This window comes from Zingiber officinale, chromosome 6B (assembly GCF_018446385.1).
Source record: "Zingiber officinale cultivar Zhangliang chromosome 6B, Zo_v1.1, whole genome shotgun sequence".
Classification (NCBI taxonomy): domain Eukaryota; kingdom Viridiplantae; phylum Streptophyta; class Magnoliopsida; order Zingiberales; family Zingiberaceae; genus Zingiber; species Zingiber officinale.
Genome location: NC_055996.1, coordinates 62787226 through 62804381, shown reverse-complemented (window position 1 = coordinate 62804381; position 17156 = coordinate 62787226). Strand labels below are relative to the sequence as shown.

The following is a 17156-nucleotide window of genomic DNA, read 5'->3' as shown; positions in this document are numbered from 1 at the left end:
TGAAACGGAGGAAGAAGAGGAACCAAACCGATGAAGAAGTACCCATCATCGATGAAAAGGAGATAATAATTTTTTATTTCCAATTTCTTCCATGACAGAATTAATAATTTATGCCCCAAGGAGAATCAAGATTTCACCGAATCAGATGAAGATTATTTACCTAATAATAATAATATCAATTTATTCATTATTTACCTTGATTTCTCCCAATTTATCTCATTTTGATATTTAACCTTTGAAAAATATCAATTTTTTTCCATTCCATGAGAACATAAAAATCCTCTAGATATATAAACAATTAAGAAAAAACAACTGTTTGATATCTCATTAATGCCAATATATTATTATATTAAAATAAAATAAACACTATTATGCATTTTAAAAATATTTTTAAATGAGTTAAAATTAGTAAGCCCTTCTTAAAAAGTCAGCTAGGTAAGCTAAAACATCATTAAAATTCTAAAAGTAATTTGATTCGAGTTAATCCATATTGCAAGTCACAAGACTCACAAACTCACAAGTAGGGTAGTGTTCCCAAGGGGTCAAAGTCGCCTTTCATGTTTCTATAATTTCAATCGACAAAATTCAATAGGAAGGATGTCTCTTGCTGACAACCGTACAACATTCAACAGAACCTATCAATGAGTAACCACAATTCGAACAAGGAGAGATTACTGAATGAACATAAGGAAGGAGGTCTCTTGCAGTAACAATTGTCTAACATAGCAAGTGATGAATCTGAAAGCTTTAAGTTCAATAGACACAAAATCAAGATCATGATCCTGTGATTTGTTCTTATCTCGGTGCATATTGACATGCAAAAACAAGATTATGATTCTGTGAATTCTTCTCGTATTCATGCTCGTTGGCATAAATATTAGCTTTAGAGTTTCCAAAGGAGAAGCCATACAGTGAAGAATGGTAACATGAACGATAACTTGCAGGGAAAAACATGACTTACCTACCTCATTGAAGTCCAGAATCAGAACCATTAGTATGGTTTAAACTAGCATAGAGTTCACTCAGATCTGGATACCTGTCCTTGTAGAGGATAATGTACTTCTCTACAAATTTAGCCTCGGAAAGCATCATGTATGTTGTCACTTTGTAATCCCTTTCACAGTGCCCCCTAGACTTCAAAGTTGCCAAGATCCGATGTCTTGGAATCAACCTTCTCTCCAAGCTGAGTGTCAATATTACTGGACGTATAGCAATGTAAGAAGAAGTATATCCTGCCTCATTTATCAAGAACTCCATTTTTCTCTGCAAAACCGTCAAAGACGCAAGAAGGAAGGTAGGACATTTCTGGAATGCCACAACAAAATCGTCCTCTGACCACCCAAAGCTCTGGAAGAATTCCATTTGCATCTTGAACTTCTCTGGACTGACATTGAAGAGTGCAAACAGAGTGCAATGGAACATCCCCGATGTCCGTGGCACTCCCAAGTCCTCAGCACGACAGATCAAGGACTTCAAAAAATCAGCATTCTGTGCCACGATCAGGGGGCAATTCCGCAACACAAAGGCAAGTTTTGGGCCGTCCAAGCCACATTCCCGAAGCAACTCAAGGTTGGGCTGGATCTTCTTCTCGATGCTGAACGTAAGAATCGCTCGGTTTCTCTTGATCAACTTCACCAGTGCATCCTTGGAGCTGAGAAGGCCTTGCCAAAATTCGATCTTAGATCGAATGCGTTCGTGTTTCATTTGGATGGTGGAGGGATTCGACCTGACTAGGTGGATGATGTCGGATGGGGAGAGACCCAGATCTTCGAAAGCTCGAAGCCTTGGGGAAAGTGCCTTCTCTAAGTCCAAAAGAAGACATTGGGGGAAGCAATGTACGAGCTTTTTTACTGATGCGTCATCGAAGCCGTAACTTTTGAGGAAAGCAAGGACGGAGTCGGGCTGCTGCCGGGATTGAATGCCCTTGAGAAGCTTCGAGGCCTCGGTGGCTTTCTCCTGGTTGAAGCCACATGAGTCGATGAGGTATTGGGCCATGAACATGTGCTTCCCAGTGGTGGATGAGGCGGCGGCGGCGGTGGCAGAGGCCGAGAAAGGTAAGACGGCAAAGAGGAGGGCAGCATCGTGGGAGCGAGGAGAACGAATGGAAGACACAGTTTTGCAGAGGAAGGAGAAGTAAAGTAGCCTCTTCATCGATTCCGATTTCGATTTGATCTTCTCCCGAAACCCTAGCGGTACCGGTAGGAGATAAAGAATTTACTTCGGAAATTTTTCTGATTTTATAATTTATCCTTAGAATTGAACAATTTACATTTTACCCTCTTATTAAATTCGTCGGATAAAGAAAGTTAGTGAAAATTACATAGCACCTCTCAAAGTTTGTATACATTTTCAAAAATACCTATAGATTTTTTAGATCGTCAAAATGGCCATAAAATTTTAAAAGTTATGGGGTGTATTTAGTTTGAAGTTATCAGTGATAATCTTAGTTATCAACCTAATCTTATATTATTTAATCCCATTTGATTCAGGTAATGTGAGATTCTCAAGTAATGAAATATGTGAGCAAATGGGGGCATAAGTCTAAAATTCTTATATTATTTAATCTAATTATCTTAAAATTCTTAGATTTTGTGTGATTCTGGGGGTTAATAAAAAAAATTTCAATGATGGCCCCATGCGACGTGACACAGGTGGAGGAATAGATCATCTTCTCCCCTAACGACGCCCCCACGTAGATCATCTTCACCCCCCATGCGACGTGATGCCGATGGAGAGGATCGTTCTCAAGTTTGCCTGAGCATTTCGTTAATGACATAGATGGTTTTGGGTCTAACATCATGTTCGTGATGTTGCGATGTGCAGAGAGGGAGGAGATGGAAGATGGCGTGAGTGATCTGTGTGACCACTTTGAGGACTTGCTCAACTTCCCTAGCGACGAAGACATGCTCGGGATGGTGGAGCCTTGTGGCGACCATAGCGGCCGACATTCGATTTTTTCATTGGGGTCTTTCACTGACTAGCTTTTAGGCAGCAATAACGACGATAAGGACTCGCCCAAAGGTGTAGCTGGCGAAAACAAGGAATTTGTGGACAAAAACTAAGGCTGGCGGTGGCGGGAGCCGAAGCTACTTCTCTTTCTATTCCTCTTCCTCGACCTCACTTTCCTACTTTATCGACAACAATAAGGACACAAGGGCATCATTTTCCACTTATCCGACGATGGAATGATCGGCCTTACCCAACAGTAGCAGATTGAGCTTGTCCTCTACGACATCATCCCATGGTTCTTCCCCAAATCCATCGTAACCCCAAAAAACAAAGGAGAAGAGGAGGAAGCAAGGATAAATCAGTTACATATTAAATTATGATATTGTATTACCTAAGTTAAGCTAAACAACATTAGATTATATTTTATTCCTTATAAGATGATTACTAATCACATAACTATAGTTATATATATAATAATTTAAATCAACGAGTAGCTTAGTGTTATGCCCTAATCATTTTTCTTTTAAAAATGTAAAGATATTATAAATAATTCATTCACTCTGTTATTGTAAATGTTGATCCCAGGTAGCTTCTAGAGTATGCAAACTGATCGTCGAGGCTAGTGTTCGACACTATCTCCGTAAACGATATTGCTCCGCTACGGTGCTTAACGGATTGTTGCAATTCATTCCCAAGATACAACGACGACGAACGTCTCGGAATCGTAGCACTCCGACTTCCGAGACCAGCGAACCTTTTAGTAGACTTCTTGGACTCTTGAATGCACAAGATGAGATGGATGCTTGAGGAAGAGAAGAGAGGATTGAGTGAATTGAGTGAATTTTCCATCATCTGGAGGGTTCTATTTATACTGAATGAAGAGGTTGATTGTCCTTTGGGTGAGTGGATGTGTTCCTTGGGCTGGATCGATCTAGATCATCCATTCTGAAGGGTTGTAACCCTTCACCAAGCCCACTTCAATCTCATCCATCAGATCTGAGGAGTTGTGACCCTCAGATCCCGCCTATTGTCATCGGCCATCGGATCTGGATCCATTGATTCGATGCTTCAAATCAAGTCTCATCCCAAGCCGTCAGATCGTTACTCTTTGCGATCCAACGCTCTAGATCGCATCACAAGCGATCCATTATACCTATTTGATCAACGTTGATCAACGGTAGTCATCTATTCCCTAAGTCAACTGTCCAGTCATCTCCCTTTGCCCACGAGGATGTCGCATAGGTGCTGCCACGTCAGGTACGAGCCTGACACGTCACCCGAAGTGCAAAGTGCGCCTACAAAGCGCCCATTGCGCACGTGCGCACGTGGCGGGTGGCGGGCTCACAGGTGCGAGCACCTGCTCGCCCTAGGCTAAGGGGTAATCTGTCCTTTTATTTTTGTGTTAACTCCATTAACACATCTTCATTAATAAGTAGAGAATACACATCGGGAATTTCCGATGTGGGACTATTCTCCCATGCACTTTATTAATGAATAATAAATGTTATTTTGGGCTGACTTTAAACATTAATTTCTTATTCACCCTTAATCGGTTTTGAGCAAATTAATAGTCTAAATCTATCTACGCGAATCGTAGATTTCAATTTTGAAGTCAATTACGACTTTCAACAATTGATGGCTTCCTTCCTCTAAATTGTTTTGGTCCATTTAAGGCCCCAATATCCAACAATCCCCCACATGAATGGAAATTAATGCAATGCGTGTATGTATGCTGACATTTTACAAGAGTCCAATCGATAAGTCACTGCATCGGGAGAGGTAGCTTGTGACTTTGAACCTTCCGTAGTGAAATGCTATCGAGTATACTAGGCTGCGCAGTGAACGTGATGTCTTGAACTGCTCAGCTGTTGGTGTATACTGAGACAATAACACCCACACAGAGATCTATCTCACCTACTTTAGGTTCTCATGGTTGGTTCCGTTTCGGCCATGGATACCATGTTGGATTCATGAGTGTTTCATTGAAGCGGCCTGTCTTCACACTCACATAGGTGACACTTCTACCAAGAGTATCCTACCATACTCCACCTTATCAGGTATAGAAGTCACTAAAAGTATAAGCTTAACCTCACTACATGAGGTAGGACAGCACAAATTCATCCTAGGATTGGGATAGAGATAAACTATCTAATGTGCTGGACCACAACTTCTGTACCTTCGTTGTCCCATTGAACCTAGATCTTGGGATCTCCAGTCAACAAGGTTGGGTTACCGCTACAGTCGTTTTTAGTTGTAGATTTTTTAATCTCATTCCTCTTGATGAGCAGTATACTTGATCTCGACTCAACCCCTTCGTTAGAGGATCTACCAAATTATCTTTGGACTTAACATAGTCGATTGCAATCACTCCATTCGAGATCAACTGCCTAATGGTATTATGTCTACGACGTATATGTCGTGACTTCCCATTATACATATTACTCTGTGCCCTTCCAATCGCCGATTGACTATCACAATGGATTAGTACGGCAGGCAGAGGTTTCACCCAGCTAGGAATATCTTCCAAGAAATTCCGCAGCCATTCAGCTTCCTCAGCTGCTTTGTCTAGTGCTATAAACTCGGATTCCATAGTTGATCGAGCAATGCAAGTCTGCTTAGTGGATTTCCAAGATACTGCTCCCCCACCGATCGTGAATACATATCCACTAGTGGATTTGGAGTCTTTTGTATCTGATATCCAATTAGCATCACAATATCCTTCCAACACAGCGGGATATTTTCCATAATGTAATCCATAGTTCATAGTATATTTCAAATATTTGAGAACTCGCATCAATGCTTTCCAATGGGTGTCGTTTGGATTACTCGTAAAACGACTCAGTTTGTTGACCGTACAGGCAATATCCGGACGTGTGCAGTTTGTGAGATACATCAAACTGCCTATTATCCGAGAATATTCCAACTGCGATATGGTCTCACCATGGTTTTTCGCTAAGTGTTGAAGATCCATAGGTGTTTTCACTGTAGAGAGATCGTACGCATTGAATTTTTTTCAATACAGATTCTACATAATGGGATTGTGTTAAAACTATCCTTTCTGATGTCCTGAGAATTTTAATTCCCAATATAACATCTGCTTGACCCATATCTTTCATATCAAAATTTCTGATCAACATTTTCTTTGTAGTCATGATTACATCATGATTATTGCCCATTATTAGCATGTCGTCTACGTATAGACAGACAATTACATAGCCTTCAGGTGTGTTTTTGACATAAATGCATTTGTCACATTCATTTATTCTGAATTCGTTTGACAACATTACTTTGTCAAATTTTTCGTGCCATTGTTTAGGCGCTTGCTTAAGTTCGTACAACGACTTAACAAGTCGACACACCTTTTTCTCATTTCCATGAGCCATGAACCCTTCGGGTTGCTCCATATAAATTTCTTCTTCCAACTCACCATTTAAGAACGCAGTCTTAACATCCATTTGATGTATTTCAAGGTCATACAGTGCTGCAATGACTATTAGCACTCGTATGGATGTAATCCTTGTCACCGGTGAGTATGTATCGAAGTAATTAAGGCCTTCCTCTTGCTTGTACCCCTTGGCTACAAGTCTGGCCTTATACTTTTCAATTGATCCATCAGCTTTATACTTACGTTTTAGTATCCACTTACAACCTAATGGTTTATTACCAGAAGGAAGGTCTACTAATTCCCAAGTATGATTATTCATGATAGACTCAATTTCACTATTGACAGCTTCTTTCCACATTGGAGCATCGGGTCTAGAGAGAGCTTCACTTAATGTTCTTGGTTCCATTTCTGACATGAAAGTCATGAAATCTGGCCCGAACGATTTCTCAACTCTAGCCCGTTTGCTACGACGTGGCTCTTCACTTTGATCGTCAATAGTCCTTTTATAACAGCTAAGTTCGGTAACGTCAATTTTGTTTGAACTTCCGTTGTTATCACTTTCAACGTTTCCCTTTTTATTTGGGAATACGTTTTCAAAGAATATCGCATTCCGAGATTCTATGGTTGTTCCTACATGTATATCAGGAATGTCTGATTTGTGAACTAGGAAACGATATGCACTACTATTATGGGCATATCCGACAAATATCGCATCGAACGTTTTAGGTCCGATCTTTACTTGCTTTGGTTTAGGTACTTCGACCTTTGCCAAGCACCCCCACACTTTCAGGTATTTGTATGATGGCTCGTGGCCTTTCCATAGTTCATATGGAGTTTTATCATTTTTCTTATGAGGGATTCTGTTGAGAATGTGATTTGCCGATAATATTGCTTCCCCCCACAAGTTTTGAGGTAAGCCTGAATTTATCAACAAGGCATTCATCATTTCTTTTAGTGTCCGATTTTTACGTTCGGCAACACCGTTTGATTGAGGTGAGTAAGGCGCCGTTGTTTGATGGATAATGCCAGATTCTGTACAAAATTCATCAAACGGTGCACCATATTCTCCACCTCTATCGCTTCGAATTATTTTAATTCGTTTGTCAAGTTGGTTTTCAACTTCTGTTTTATAGGTTCTGAACGCCTCTAGGGCTTCGTCTTTACTTCTTAAAAGAAAGATATAACAGAACTTTGTGCAGTCATCGATAAAAGTAATAAAATATTTTTTACCTCCTCTAGTTTGCACAAATTTCAAGTCACATAGATCACTATGTATTAACTCTAGAGGAGTTGTTGTCCTTTCCACCGAATGAAAAGGTAGTTTCGTCATTTTCGCTTCCACGCACACTTCACATTTGTGTGTTCCGTCAACATTGACGTTTAGTAATAAATTTAATTTGACAAGACGTTTGAGAGTCTTATTATTCACATGTCCGAGTCGATCATGCCATAAATTAAAACACTCAACAACATAGCTGGAAGCATTTATTTTATTACCATCAAAATTTCGGAGTACAGGTATTACAACCATTTTGAATAGACCCTTTTCTAGGTACCCCTTTCCTACGAAGACACCATTCTTCGTAAGTACAAAGTTGTCTGACTGGAACACTAGCCTAAATCCGGCCTTGACCAATGCCGCTCCAGAAACTAGGTTCTAGATGTCGGGAACATGGAGTACATCAATGAGTGTTAGCTCCTTTCCGGACGTCATCTTCAGAACAACCTTTCCGAGTCCAATAATTGGCGACGTCGTGGAATTACCCATATAGAGCTTCCTGCCATTTATCGGAGTATACTTGGAGAACATCGCCTTATCGGAACAGATATGACGAGTTGCTCCAGTATCAATGACCACTGCTTCGGGTTGGTATCCACCAAGTTGGCTTCAAATACAACCGCAGTGAGATCCAAGTCCTCAAGAGAGGTTGCGACATGATTCGCAACATCCTTTGGCCCCTTGGTTGGCTTCTTTGGGCGTCTGCAGACCTTGGATAGGTGTCCTGCCTTTCCACAGTTGTAGCAGGAGCCTTTGAACTTCTTTGCTTGAGCCTTCTTTTTGAACTGCTTCGGCTTTTTGGCGTTCGGCTCGACCAGGTTGGACATTTCGTCTATAGTCCGCTTGGTTCCTCTGGAGTCGGATAACTTTCGATTATCCTCCTCTATTCGTAGCCTCAGGATCAGGTCTTGCAACCCTATTTCCTTTTGCTTGTGCTTTAGGTAATTCTTGAAATCCTTCCATGACGGAGGGAGCTTCTCAATTACCGCAACAACTGTGAATGTCTCGTTCAGCTTCATGCCTTCGGCGTCCAGATCATGCAGTATTAATTGTATATCTTGGACTTGAGATGAGACGCTTTTTGAGTCCACCATCTTGAAATCTAGAAACCGACCGACGATGAATTTCTTCAATCCAGCATTTTCGGTCTTGTATTTCTTCTCAAGGGATTCCCACAAAGATTTTGCCGTCTCTAGAGAACAATATACGTTATATAACGTGTTGTCCAAGGCGTTGAGTATATAATTGCGGCACAGAAAATCTCCATGAGACCACGCATCGCTAGCAGCCTTACTTCCTTCCGTAGCGGCTGGCGTGTCTTCGTGCAAAAACCATACAAGGTTTAGCGTTGTTAGATAAAACAACATCTTCTGCTGCCATCTTTTGAACTCGGTTCCGGTGAATTTCTCCGGCTTTTCTCCGTGCGGAATGGTTGTCGGAATGGCGGTCGGAACGGCCGTCGGAATGTCGTTGGTAGCCATATCAGTTTGCAGGAAATATCGTTTACGACTGTTGATCCCGGGACCAGCGAACCTTTTAGTAGACTTCTTGGACTCTTGAATGCACAAGATGAGATGGATGCTTGAGGAAGAGAAGAGAGGATTGAGTGAATTGAGTGAATTTTCCATCATCTGGAGGGTTCTATTTATACTGAATGAAGAGGTTGATTGTCCTTTGGGTGAGTGGATGTGTTCCTTGGGCTGGATCGATCTAGATCATCCATTCTGAAGGGTTGTAACCCTTCACCAAGCCCATTTCAATCTCATCCATCAGATCTGAGGAGTTGTGACCCTCAGATCCCGCCTATTGTCATCGGCCATCGGATCTGGATCCATTGATTCGATGCTTCAGATCAAGTCTCATCCCAAGCCGTCAGATCGTTACTCTTTGCGATCCAACGCTCTAGATCGCATCACAAGCGATCCATCATACCTATTTGATCAACGGTAGCCATCCATTCCCTAAGTCAACTGTCCAGTCATCTCCCTTTGCCCACGAGGATGCCGCATAGGTGCTGCCATGTCAGGTACGAGCCTGACACGTCACCCGAGTGCAAGTGCAAAGTGCGCCTACAAAGCACCCATTGCGCACGTGGCGGGTGGCGGGCTCACAGGTGCGAGCACCTGCTCGCCTTAGGCTAAGGGGTAATCTGTCCTTTTATTTTTGTGTTAACTCCATTAACACATCTTCATTAATAAGTAGAGAATACACATCGGGAATTTCCGATGTGGGACTATTCTCCCATGCACTTTATTAATGAATAATAAATGTTATTTTGGGCTGACTTTAAACATTAATTTCTCATTCACCCTTAATCGGTTTTGAGCAAATTAATAGTCTAAATCTATCTACGCGAATCGTAGATTTCAATTTTGAAGTCAATTACGACTTTCAACAATTGATGACTTCCTTCCTCTAAATCGTTTTGGTCCATTTAAGGCCCCAATATCCAACAGTAAAACAGTCTTCTAGGTGCTGCTCCTAAAACCTCTACTCAATTGAGTTCTCTATTCTTGCTTGATCTTGATCTTGATCTTGATCTTGATTTTTTTAATAAAAAGTTATTACGTTTATCTCAGACGTCTCTCATAGTTATTTTTAGATTATGCGAAAAAAATAAATTATAAAATTAACTTATAATTTATTGTCAAATTGACTAAGAGATAAAGAAAATTTTTTTTCTAGGATATGCTTGTGATCTTGATCATAGTTCACATACCATTGATCTTCCTTGGTCATTGGGTAGAAATATCGGTACCTGGGAGTGGTTTGCAAAGTCAAAGAAATCCAACACCGGCTTGTCTGTTTTTATATTTGAGTAAGTGGAACATTTTTATTTTTTATTTTTAAAAAATCATTTACTTCTAGTTTTTTTTTCTTTTGAAGAATTTTGCATTCAAATTCTACTAAATTTCTAATTGAATAAAATTCCTATGAGTCTTTTTAAAGAGAAATTCGTGAGATGGAAGGTCGATCTTTTTTAATGTTTAATTTCTCTAATAATAAGAAGAAATTAACATTAAAAAGACTTTCTTAGGCCGGAAATAGGCCAGGCTAATTGGGCCGAATACAAGACCCAACATATCTTGAAAATCCCACAAATAAAAATAATTTATTGATTTCCATATACCACGAATAAAAATGGTCTTCCTTAATTGAAACAAATCTCATTTAAAAAATACTATTTTTTCTAAAAGAATAATATATTTTTATTAATAAAAAAAGACATTAAACATGAATTTACATCCTACTTAATGCCAAAAGATTTAATAAGTTTCTCATCTCCTTTTCCTCAGCCAAAGAACTCATTGCGTCGTCATCTATGACAAGGAAGAAGATGACAACATGCACCAACTTAAAATAATTGCTTCCTAGAGGCGGATGCGGAGCTGCCGGAGGTGATGGAGATCGAGTAAGGTAAGATGGCAAAGAGGAGGGCAGCATTGTTGGATGAGGAGAATGAGTGGAAGACACAGTTTGACAAAAAATGGAGAAATAATATAGCTTTTTCGGTAGGAGTTATGAAGATGAAAAAGTATCTCTTCCTCTTTATCTTCCTCCTTTATAAGCGATATTATTGTCACTTGCTTTTATATAAGAGAAATCCAAAGAATCAAAAGGAAGAGCTGAGCGATGGTGGAGATAACCCGGGTGTTCTACTCGGGCTGTGGGACACAAGGGCCAACACCAACATCGTCACCTTGGACTAGCCGCTGACATTGATGTTATCGCCTCGGGCTAGCCGCTAAAGCCGACGTTGTCGCCCTAGCTAGTTGCCCCATTCCCACGCTTGTTTTCCCTTTCTTCCCTCATAAATTTCACTACAATCGTCATTGGCTACTCGGGCTAGCCCGGGTAGCCATTAACGTGGCTCTGCCACTGGGAGTGAGCAAGACAGCAAGTAATCGGTGAAGAAGAACATATCTATGTGGGATATGGTTTATGAATCTTGAAGAACTTTTTGATTCGTTCATGATTATTCTTCCGACGACAAGCAAAGATCAAGATCTACAACGGGAGATCACTATGAGTTTTACATATTTCTATGATTCATGCTTTAGGACATCAACAAATGGTTTTAGAGCGTATGAGTTTTGATAGCATGAAATCGGAGGAATAGAATCGAGAAATTGCAACTATTGTTACGATTTTTCCCCAAGCGGCTGATCCGCATAATGGTAGGAAATCGTGACAGTGTTGTGATTTCCACATTCACCATTGCACACCTGCGACCGAGCCAAAGACTAGAACCTATGTTCATCTCAATACAGAAAGTCATGGTTGTGTCTTTCAGTTGCGCGTGTCTCCGGTGTTGACGACCACGTCAAGTGGCTAGGGATCAACATCAGTGGTTGAAGAGCGCCGACGACTACATCGGGAGGTTGAAATTAGCAATTGCGGCAACCATGTTCATCGCAGTCGAAGGGCCATGACAGAGAAGAAGAATAATAACTTGTGATTATTCATTCGTCAAACCATTTTAGAAAAGGTTAGATTTTAGGAAAAAAAACACATGTTAGACGAAAAGTGTGAGAATTTTTTTTTTAACAGAAAGTTTTGTTTTGCAATTGAAAATTAAATTTTATGTTTTATTTTTTAATTAATTATGCTGGTTTGGGATTTGCATGATTAAACCCAAGGGTCCAACATGAGCCGGTCTAGTTCATTTGAATTAGATCATATCAAATCGGATTGGTCCAAGTATGTCCTAATCTAGTTCAAATCATTGATTAATTTAACCAGATCAATATGGTTTAATTAATGGACTTAGATTAAATAAAAATAACTAAATATCCCAATTAGATTATTTTTAATAATGACAAGGGACTAAGCTAATACTTAGGGTATGATTTCTCAATTAATCGGTCTAGAGTGTTAGACAACTAGAACTCCTCAAAATAAAGAAAATTTGTTTTTCGTATTTACTATGTGTGTTTGTTCCATGCATATGTAAGAATTGAATTGAACCGATTTTATTACTGATTTTGTCAGTTTTGTACTGACATTATTATTTTCAATTCTAGATGTCGAGGATGATATACACGATGACTTGTTGCGACGTGCGACACAACAAGCTAAGGGAGCAAATTGAGGAGATGGAGTTTAACACAGTTCATGGACTCCAAGGATATATTGGACGGCTTGATAGATTGTTCTAGAAACTCAAACAGGAAGAGTTTCCAATCCTTGATAATTATATACTCTGGGATTTGGTCCAATCTCTACCAATACACATCAATACAACAAACTAGTTATGGGGGGCTCTCTGAAGGGCGTATCTCATATGCATAATTGTGTATAGAGCTACTTCACCATGTGGATCAAGATGATCCCAAAGAGTTTGAGGAGGATCTAGAAGAGGATCTGAATGTGGACCAAATGAAGAATCTTGAAGTTGCCCTACCTGAGATTGCCCCAAATGAGTCCAAGTTGAAAGGGATAGTGTTGGTCACTGCACTAGTGTTTATCCTAATAGCAGCGATGTTAGCATATCTATTTTGTTAAAGTTATGTTGTTGTTACTGTCGTTATGTATGAACAGTAATAAACTCATTTAGTTTATGAGTTATGTAATAGTTTCTGTCATTATGTACGAACAGAGTTATTTTAATGAAAAGTTATGTTATGTGTTAACAAATTTGAAGCTGATTAGTTCATGTTTAATCTACTGATTAGCTCATTTTATGATTAGTTCATTTGTTAGGATATGTGTAATAAAATTGATCAATATTGATTTGATTGAATTATACGAATGATGAGTGGAAACATAGTTATCACTTGATTTTGTAAACTAACTTAAATTAACATTGAGTCAATCATAAATTGCATACATATGAATTACACTGAATTACTAAATAATGTGTTTATTTATGTTAGATCATGACAACTAAAAGCATCATAACTGAAGTCAATAAGGGAGAGAAATTATATGGGGATAACTATAAAATTTGGCACCTTAAGATATAGTATGTTATTGAGGAACAAGAAATTCTAGAGGATATAAATCAGTTCATGGAAGAACTTGCTGATGGTTCTATAACACAACATATACGTGATCTTGATGCCTATAAGACATGGAAGAAAATATTGGTGTAGGGAGCACCAGACGATCGAACTTAAGTTTTGATTATAACAAAGGGTGCAAAGTTAAGGTGACTTGTTGTCTAACAAGGTTAAATGAGCTTGCAGGAAAGTTCTAAGTGTTCTTACATAAAAGTCCTAGTGAATTCTAAACAGGTGGAAACCCCTAGGGGGAGGTAACCCTAGGTGGTGGAAAGTCCTAACTGCGGTTAGGCAAGGAGAAGTTTTGGCGGGTCGAGTACTTTGGGTGAAATCCTAGAGTCGGGGACTTTAGGTGAAAATCCTAGTGGTCGCAGACCAGGTGGAAGTCTGGACGGATCGTGGAGCGGACGTTCAGCATGAAGACCTGAAGTTTTGGATGCTGAGCAAAAGTCCAGAAGGTCTGGAGGACCGATCTGACAAAAGATAAACTCTCCTGAGAGGAGTAGATGAGGACGTGTTCCCCCGAAGAGAGAACAGTAAACGTCGGTTCGACCTAGAGTTTCAGCAAAACTCAAAATCAGAACTAGACAGTCAGATGCTATCAAATTCATATTATACATTGTTTATTGTCTGGTCTAACTTTGTTTTGTAGGAAAAAGGAAGGTTGAAAAAGTTGGTCTAGGCGCCCGGACTTGGTCCAAGCGCCCGGACCCGAAAAATCATCCAAAAGCCTACATGGAGCGCTTCGATTGGCCGGGACATGTGGTCTAGGTGCCCAGAGGGGTTTCAACCCCCCGGAACAACCTATATAAGAAGATTCGACCAGGGGCTAAACAACAACATTCAGAATGACTTCTACACTTGCGTGCTGCTTCGATAAAGCCTCTCGATGCCCAAAAGCTGCTTCGATGACGACTACGTTGAAGATCTATTTCTCCAAGTCATCGGTATTGTTTTATTTAAAAGTTACTTGTACTACAATTATAAATCTCTTTGTAACTTTTGATTGATTAGTGGATTGTCTATCGAAAATACTCTCACGTGCGGACCTTGGAGTAGGAGTCGCCATAGGTTCTTAACCAAGTAATTCTTGGTGTTTGCGATTACTTTCTTTCTTTTCTTTCTTATTCCGCTGCGTCTTAACTCGAATGTTTTTATACGAACGTGAAAGTCATGAGCGTTATTCACCCCCCTTTAGCGCAACGATCCTATAATTAGTATCAGAGCGGGGCCGCTTTGAATTGGTGAAACCACCATTCAAGCAAGTTTTTTTTCATGGTATTAGTTTTTAAATTTTTTTGAAGTCGATCGGAATCGGTACAATTGCCTCATTCCAATCAGTTCTATCGCAATCAAGCTTTCTTCTTGAAACTGGTGCAACACAACTCGAGTTTGTTTATTTGATTAATACTTTATTCTGCACTACTAAGCCAAGACCTAGTCTTGGGGCGAGTTCTTTTTTGTTGTTGTTTGTGCAACAATATTTTTTATGGACTACCAAGAGGGGTATAGCACTGCACGCCTTCCCCTCTTCACCGACGAAGACTTAAGCTATTGGAAAAGCCGAATGGAGCACCACCTCAAGACACAAGTCGAGATGTGGATAATCATCCAAACGGGATTCGCATATCCCACTGAAGATGAATTCCTCGTCCCGTGAGACAAATGGGATGCACCAACTAGAAAAAGATCGAGGCTGACTCCAAAGCTACTCAGACTCTACAATGCGGTATGACAAAAGAAGAGCTGAATCGAGTCTGCCCATTTTCAAGTGCGAAATAATTATGGGAAAAGTTGATCGAGCTACACCAGGGAACTTCCAACACGAAAGTAAGCAAACGAGATTTTATATTAAATAAACTTTATAATATAAAAATATAGAAGGTGAATCGACAAGCCAACTTCATGCGCGCATCCAAGATCTCCTCAATGGTCTCCATGCAATTGGACAAAAGGTGGAAAATCGTGACGTTATCAAGAATGCACTCAATGTATTTCCGAGGAACACTTTGTGGGCATCCATGGCAGATGCTTATAAAGTATCTAAGGATCTTTCACAAATTAAATTAGATGAGTTATTTTCCAATTTGAACTTATGAACAAATTAATACTACTTGGGCTGAGAAAGGTATTACACTACTTGCAGGGAAACTCGTGAACAAGAAGTCGAAGCCTAAGTGTCGAACTGAACCCGAGTCAGAAGATGAATCGGACTCAGAAGAAGATGAAATCACCACCAAACTAGTCAAACTAGTTTGGAAAGCACTTAAAAAGAAGAAGGTGACTCAATTGAACATGAAAGTCAAGTCTGGAGTTACCTGCTACGGCTGCAATAAAAAGGGACACTACAAGCCAAAATGTCCAAACTAGAAGCAAGAAAAAAGGAAGGTGTTGAAGGCAACATGGTCTGAGTCATCAGAATAGTCGGATGAAGAAGAACACGAGCAAGCAAGCTTCGTTGCTCTACCAGCACAAGCGTACATTATCGAAATTGAGTCTGAGTCTGAAATCGGTGTGGAATCAAAAATCAAGTTCAAAAGAAGCCACAGATCTGTATTCATTTCTGAAAGACCAAACTACTTTGTAAGTTCTCTATTCGCTGGTAATCAAATAGATGAATTACAAAACTTAATTGAATACTTGTTAAGAAAATTAGCTAAATCTAATCTCCAGGTCAAGTCACTCTAAAAGGAGGTAACAATCCTTAAGAAAGTGACTAACTCAAGTTCTTTGACTGAGCAAATTCAAGAAGGAACCTCAACTCAAGTCCAACAACTTAAGAAAGATAATTCCAATTTAAAAAGTCAAGTCAAGGAACTTAAGGATGTTAGGGCAATTTCCCTAGGTTAAGGTTGACCAATTTGACTAAGCTTGAGTTGAGTCAAGCTTGAGTTGAGATTTGAGTTTTGATGTTTGACAATATAAGGAGATTGCTGGAGCAATTGTCCGGTTATGGAGATGGTCAAAGGGTTGACCAGGTTGATGAGAATACAAGTCAAGTAGGTCAAGGTTGACATGAGACTTGATTGGGAAAGTCCTAACTAGATGTTAGACATTTGGAAAATCCTAGTGAGGAGCTAGGCAGGAGAAAGTCCTAGTGAGGAGCCAGACAACGGGAAAGTCCTAGTGGGGAGCTAGGTAGGAGAAAGTCCTGGTGAGGAGCCAAGCAACGAGAAAGTCCAAGTGAGGAGCTTGGAAAGGGAAAGTCCTAGTGAGGAGCTAGGCAAGGGAAAGTCCTAGTGAGGAGCTAGGCAAGGGAAAGTCCTGGTGAGGAGCCAGGCAACTGGAAAGTCCAAGTGTAATCTTGGCAAAGGAGAAAGTCCTAGTGAGGAGCCAGGCAATTGGAAAGTCCAAGTGTGATCTTGGCAAAGGGTGTAAGTCCAAGCATATGGTCTTGGTAAGGTAAGTCCTGGTATGATTTGGCAAGGAAGACCCAACAACTAGGATGAGGTCGAAGGAAGCTCCTAAAGGCAAGGTGTGAAGGATGGGGAGATATCCGAGGGATGCAAGGCTGATGGAGGATGCTAGAAGGCTAGTTCGA

At 40.1% G+C, this 17156-nt stretch overlaps 1 protein-coding gene across 1 annotated transcript; it reads right to left on the bottom strand.

Moving 5' to 3' along the window:
• Positions 1-966: 966 nt before the first annotated feature.
• On the bottom strand, positions 967-2151 carry LOC121991040 (transcription termination factor MTERF8, chloroplastic-like). Its single transcript, XM_042545068.1, has one exon. The coding sequence runs from the start codon at positions 2149-2151 to the stop codon at positions 967-969; it is 1185 nt and encodes a 394-aa protein (XP_042401002.1).
• Between the last annotated feature and the right edge of the window lie 15005 nt (positions 2152-17156).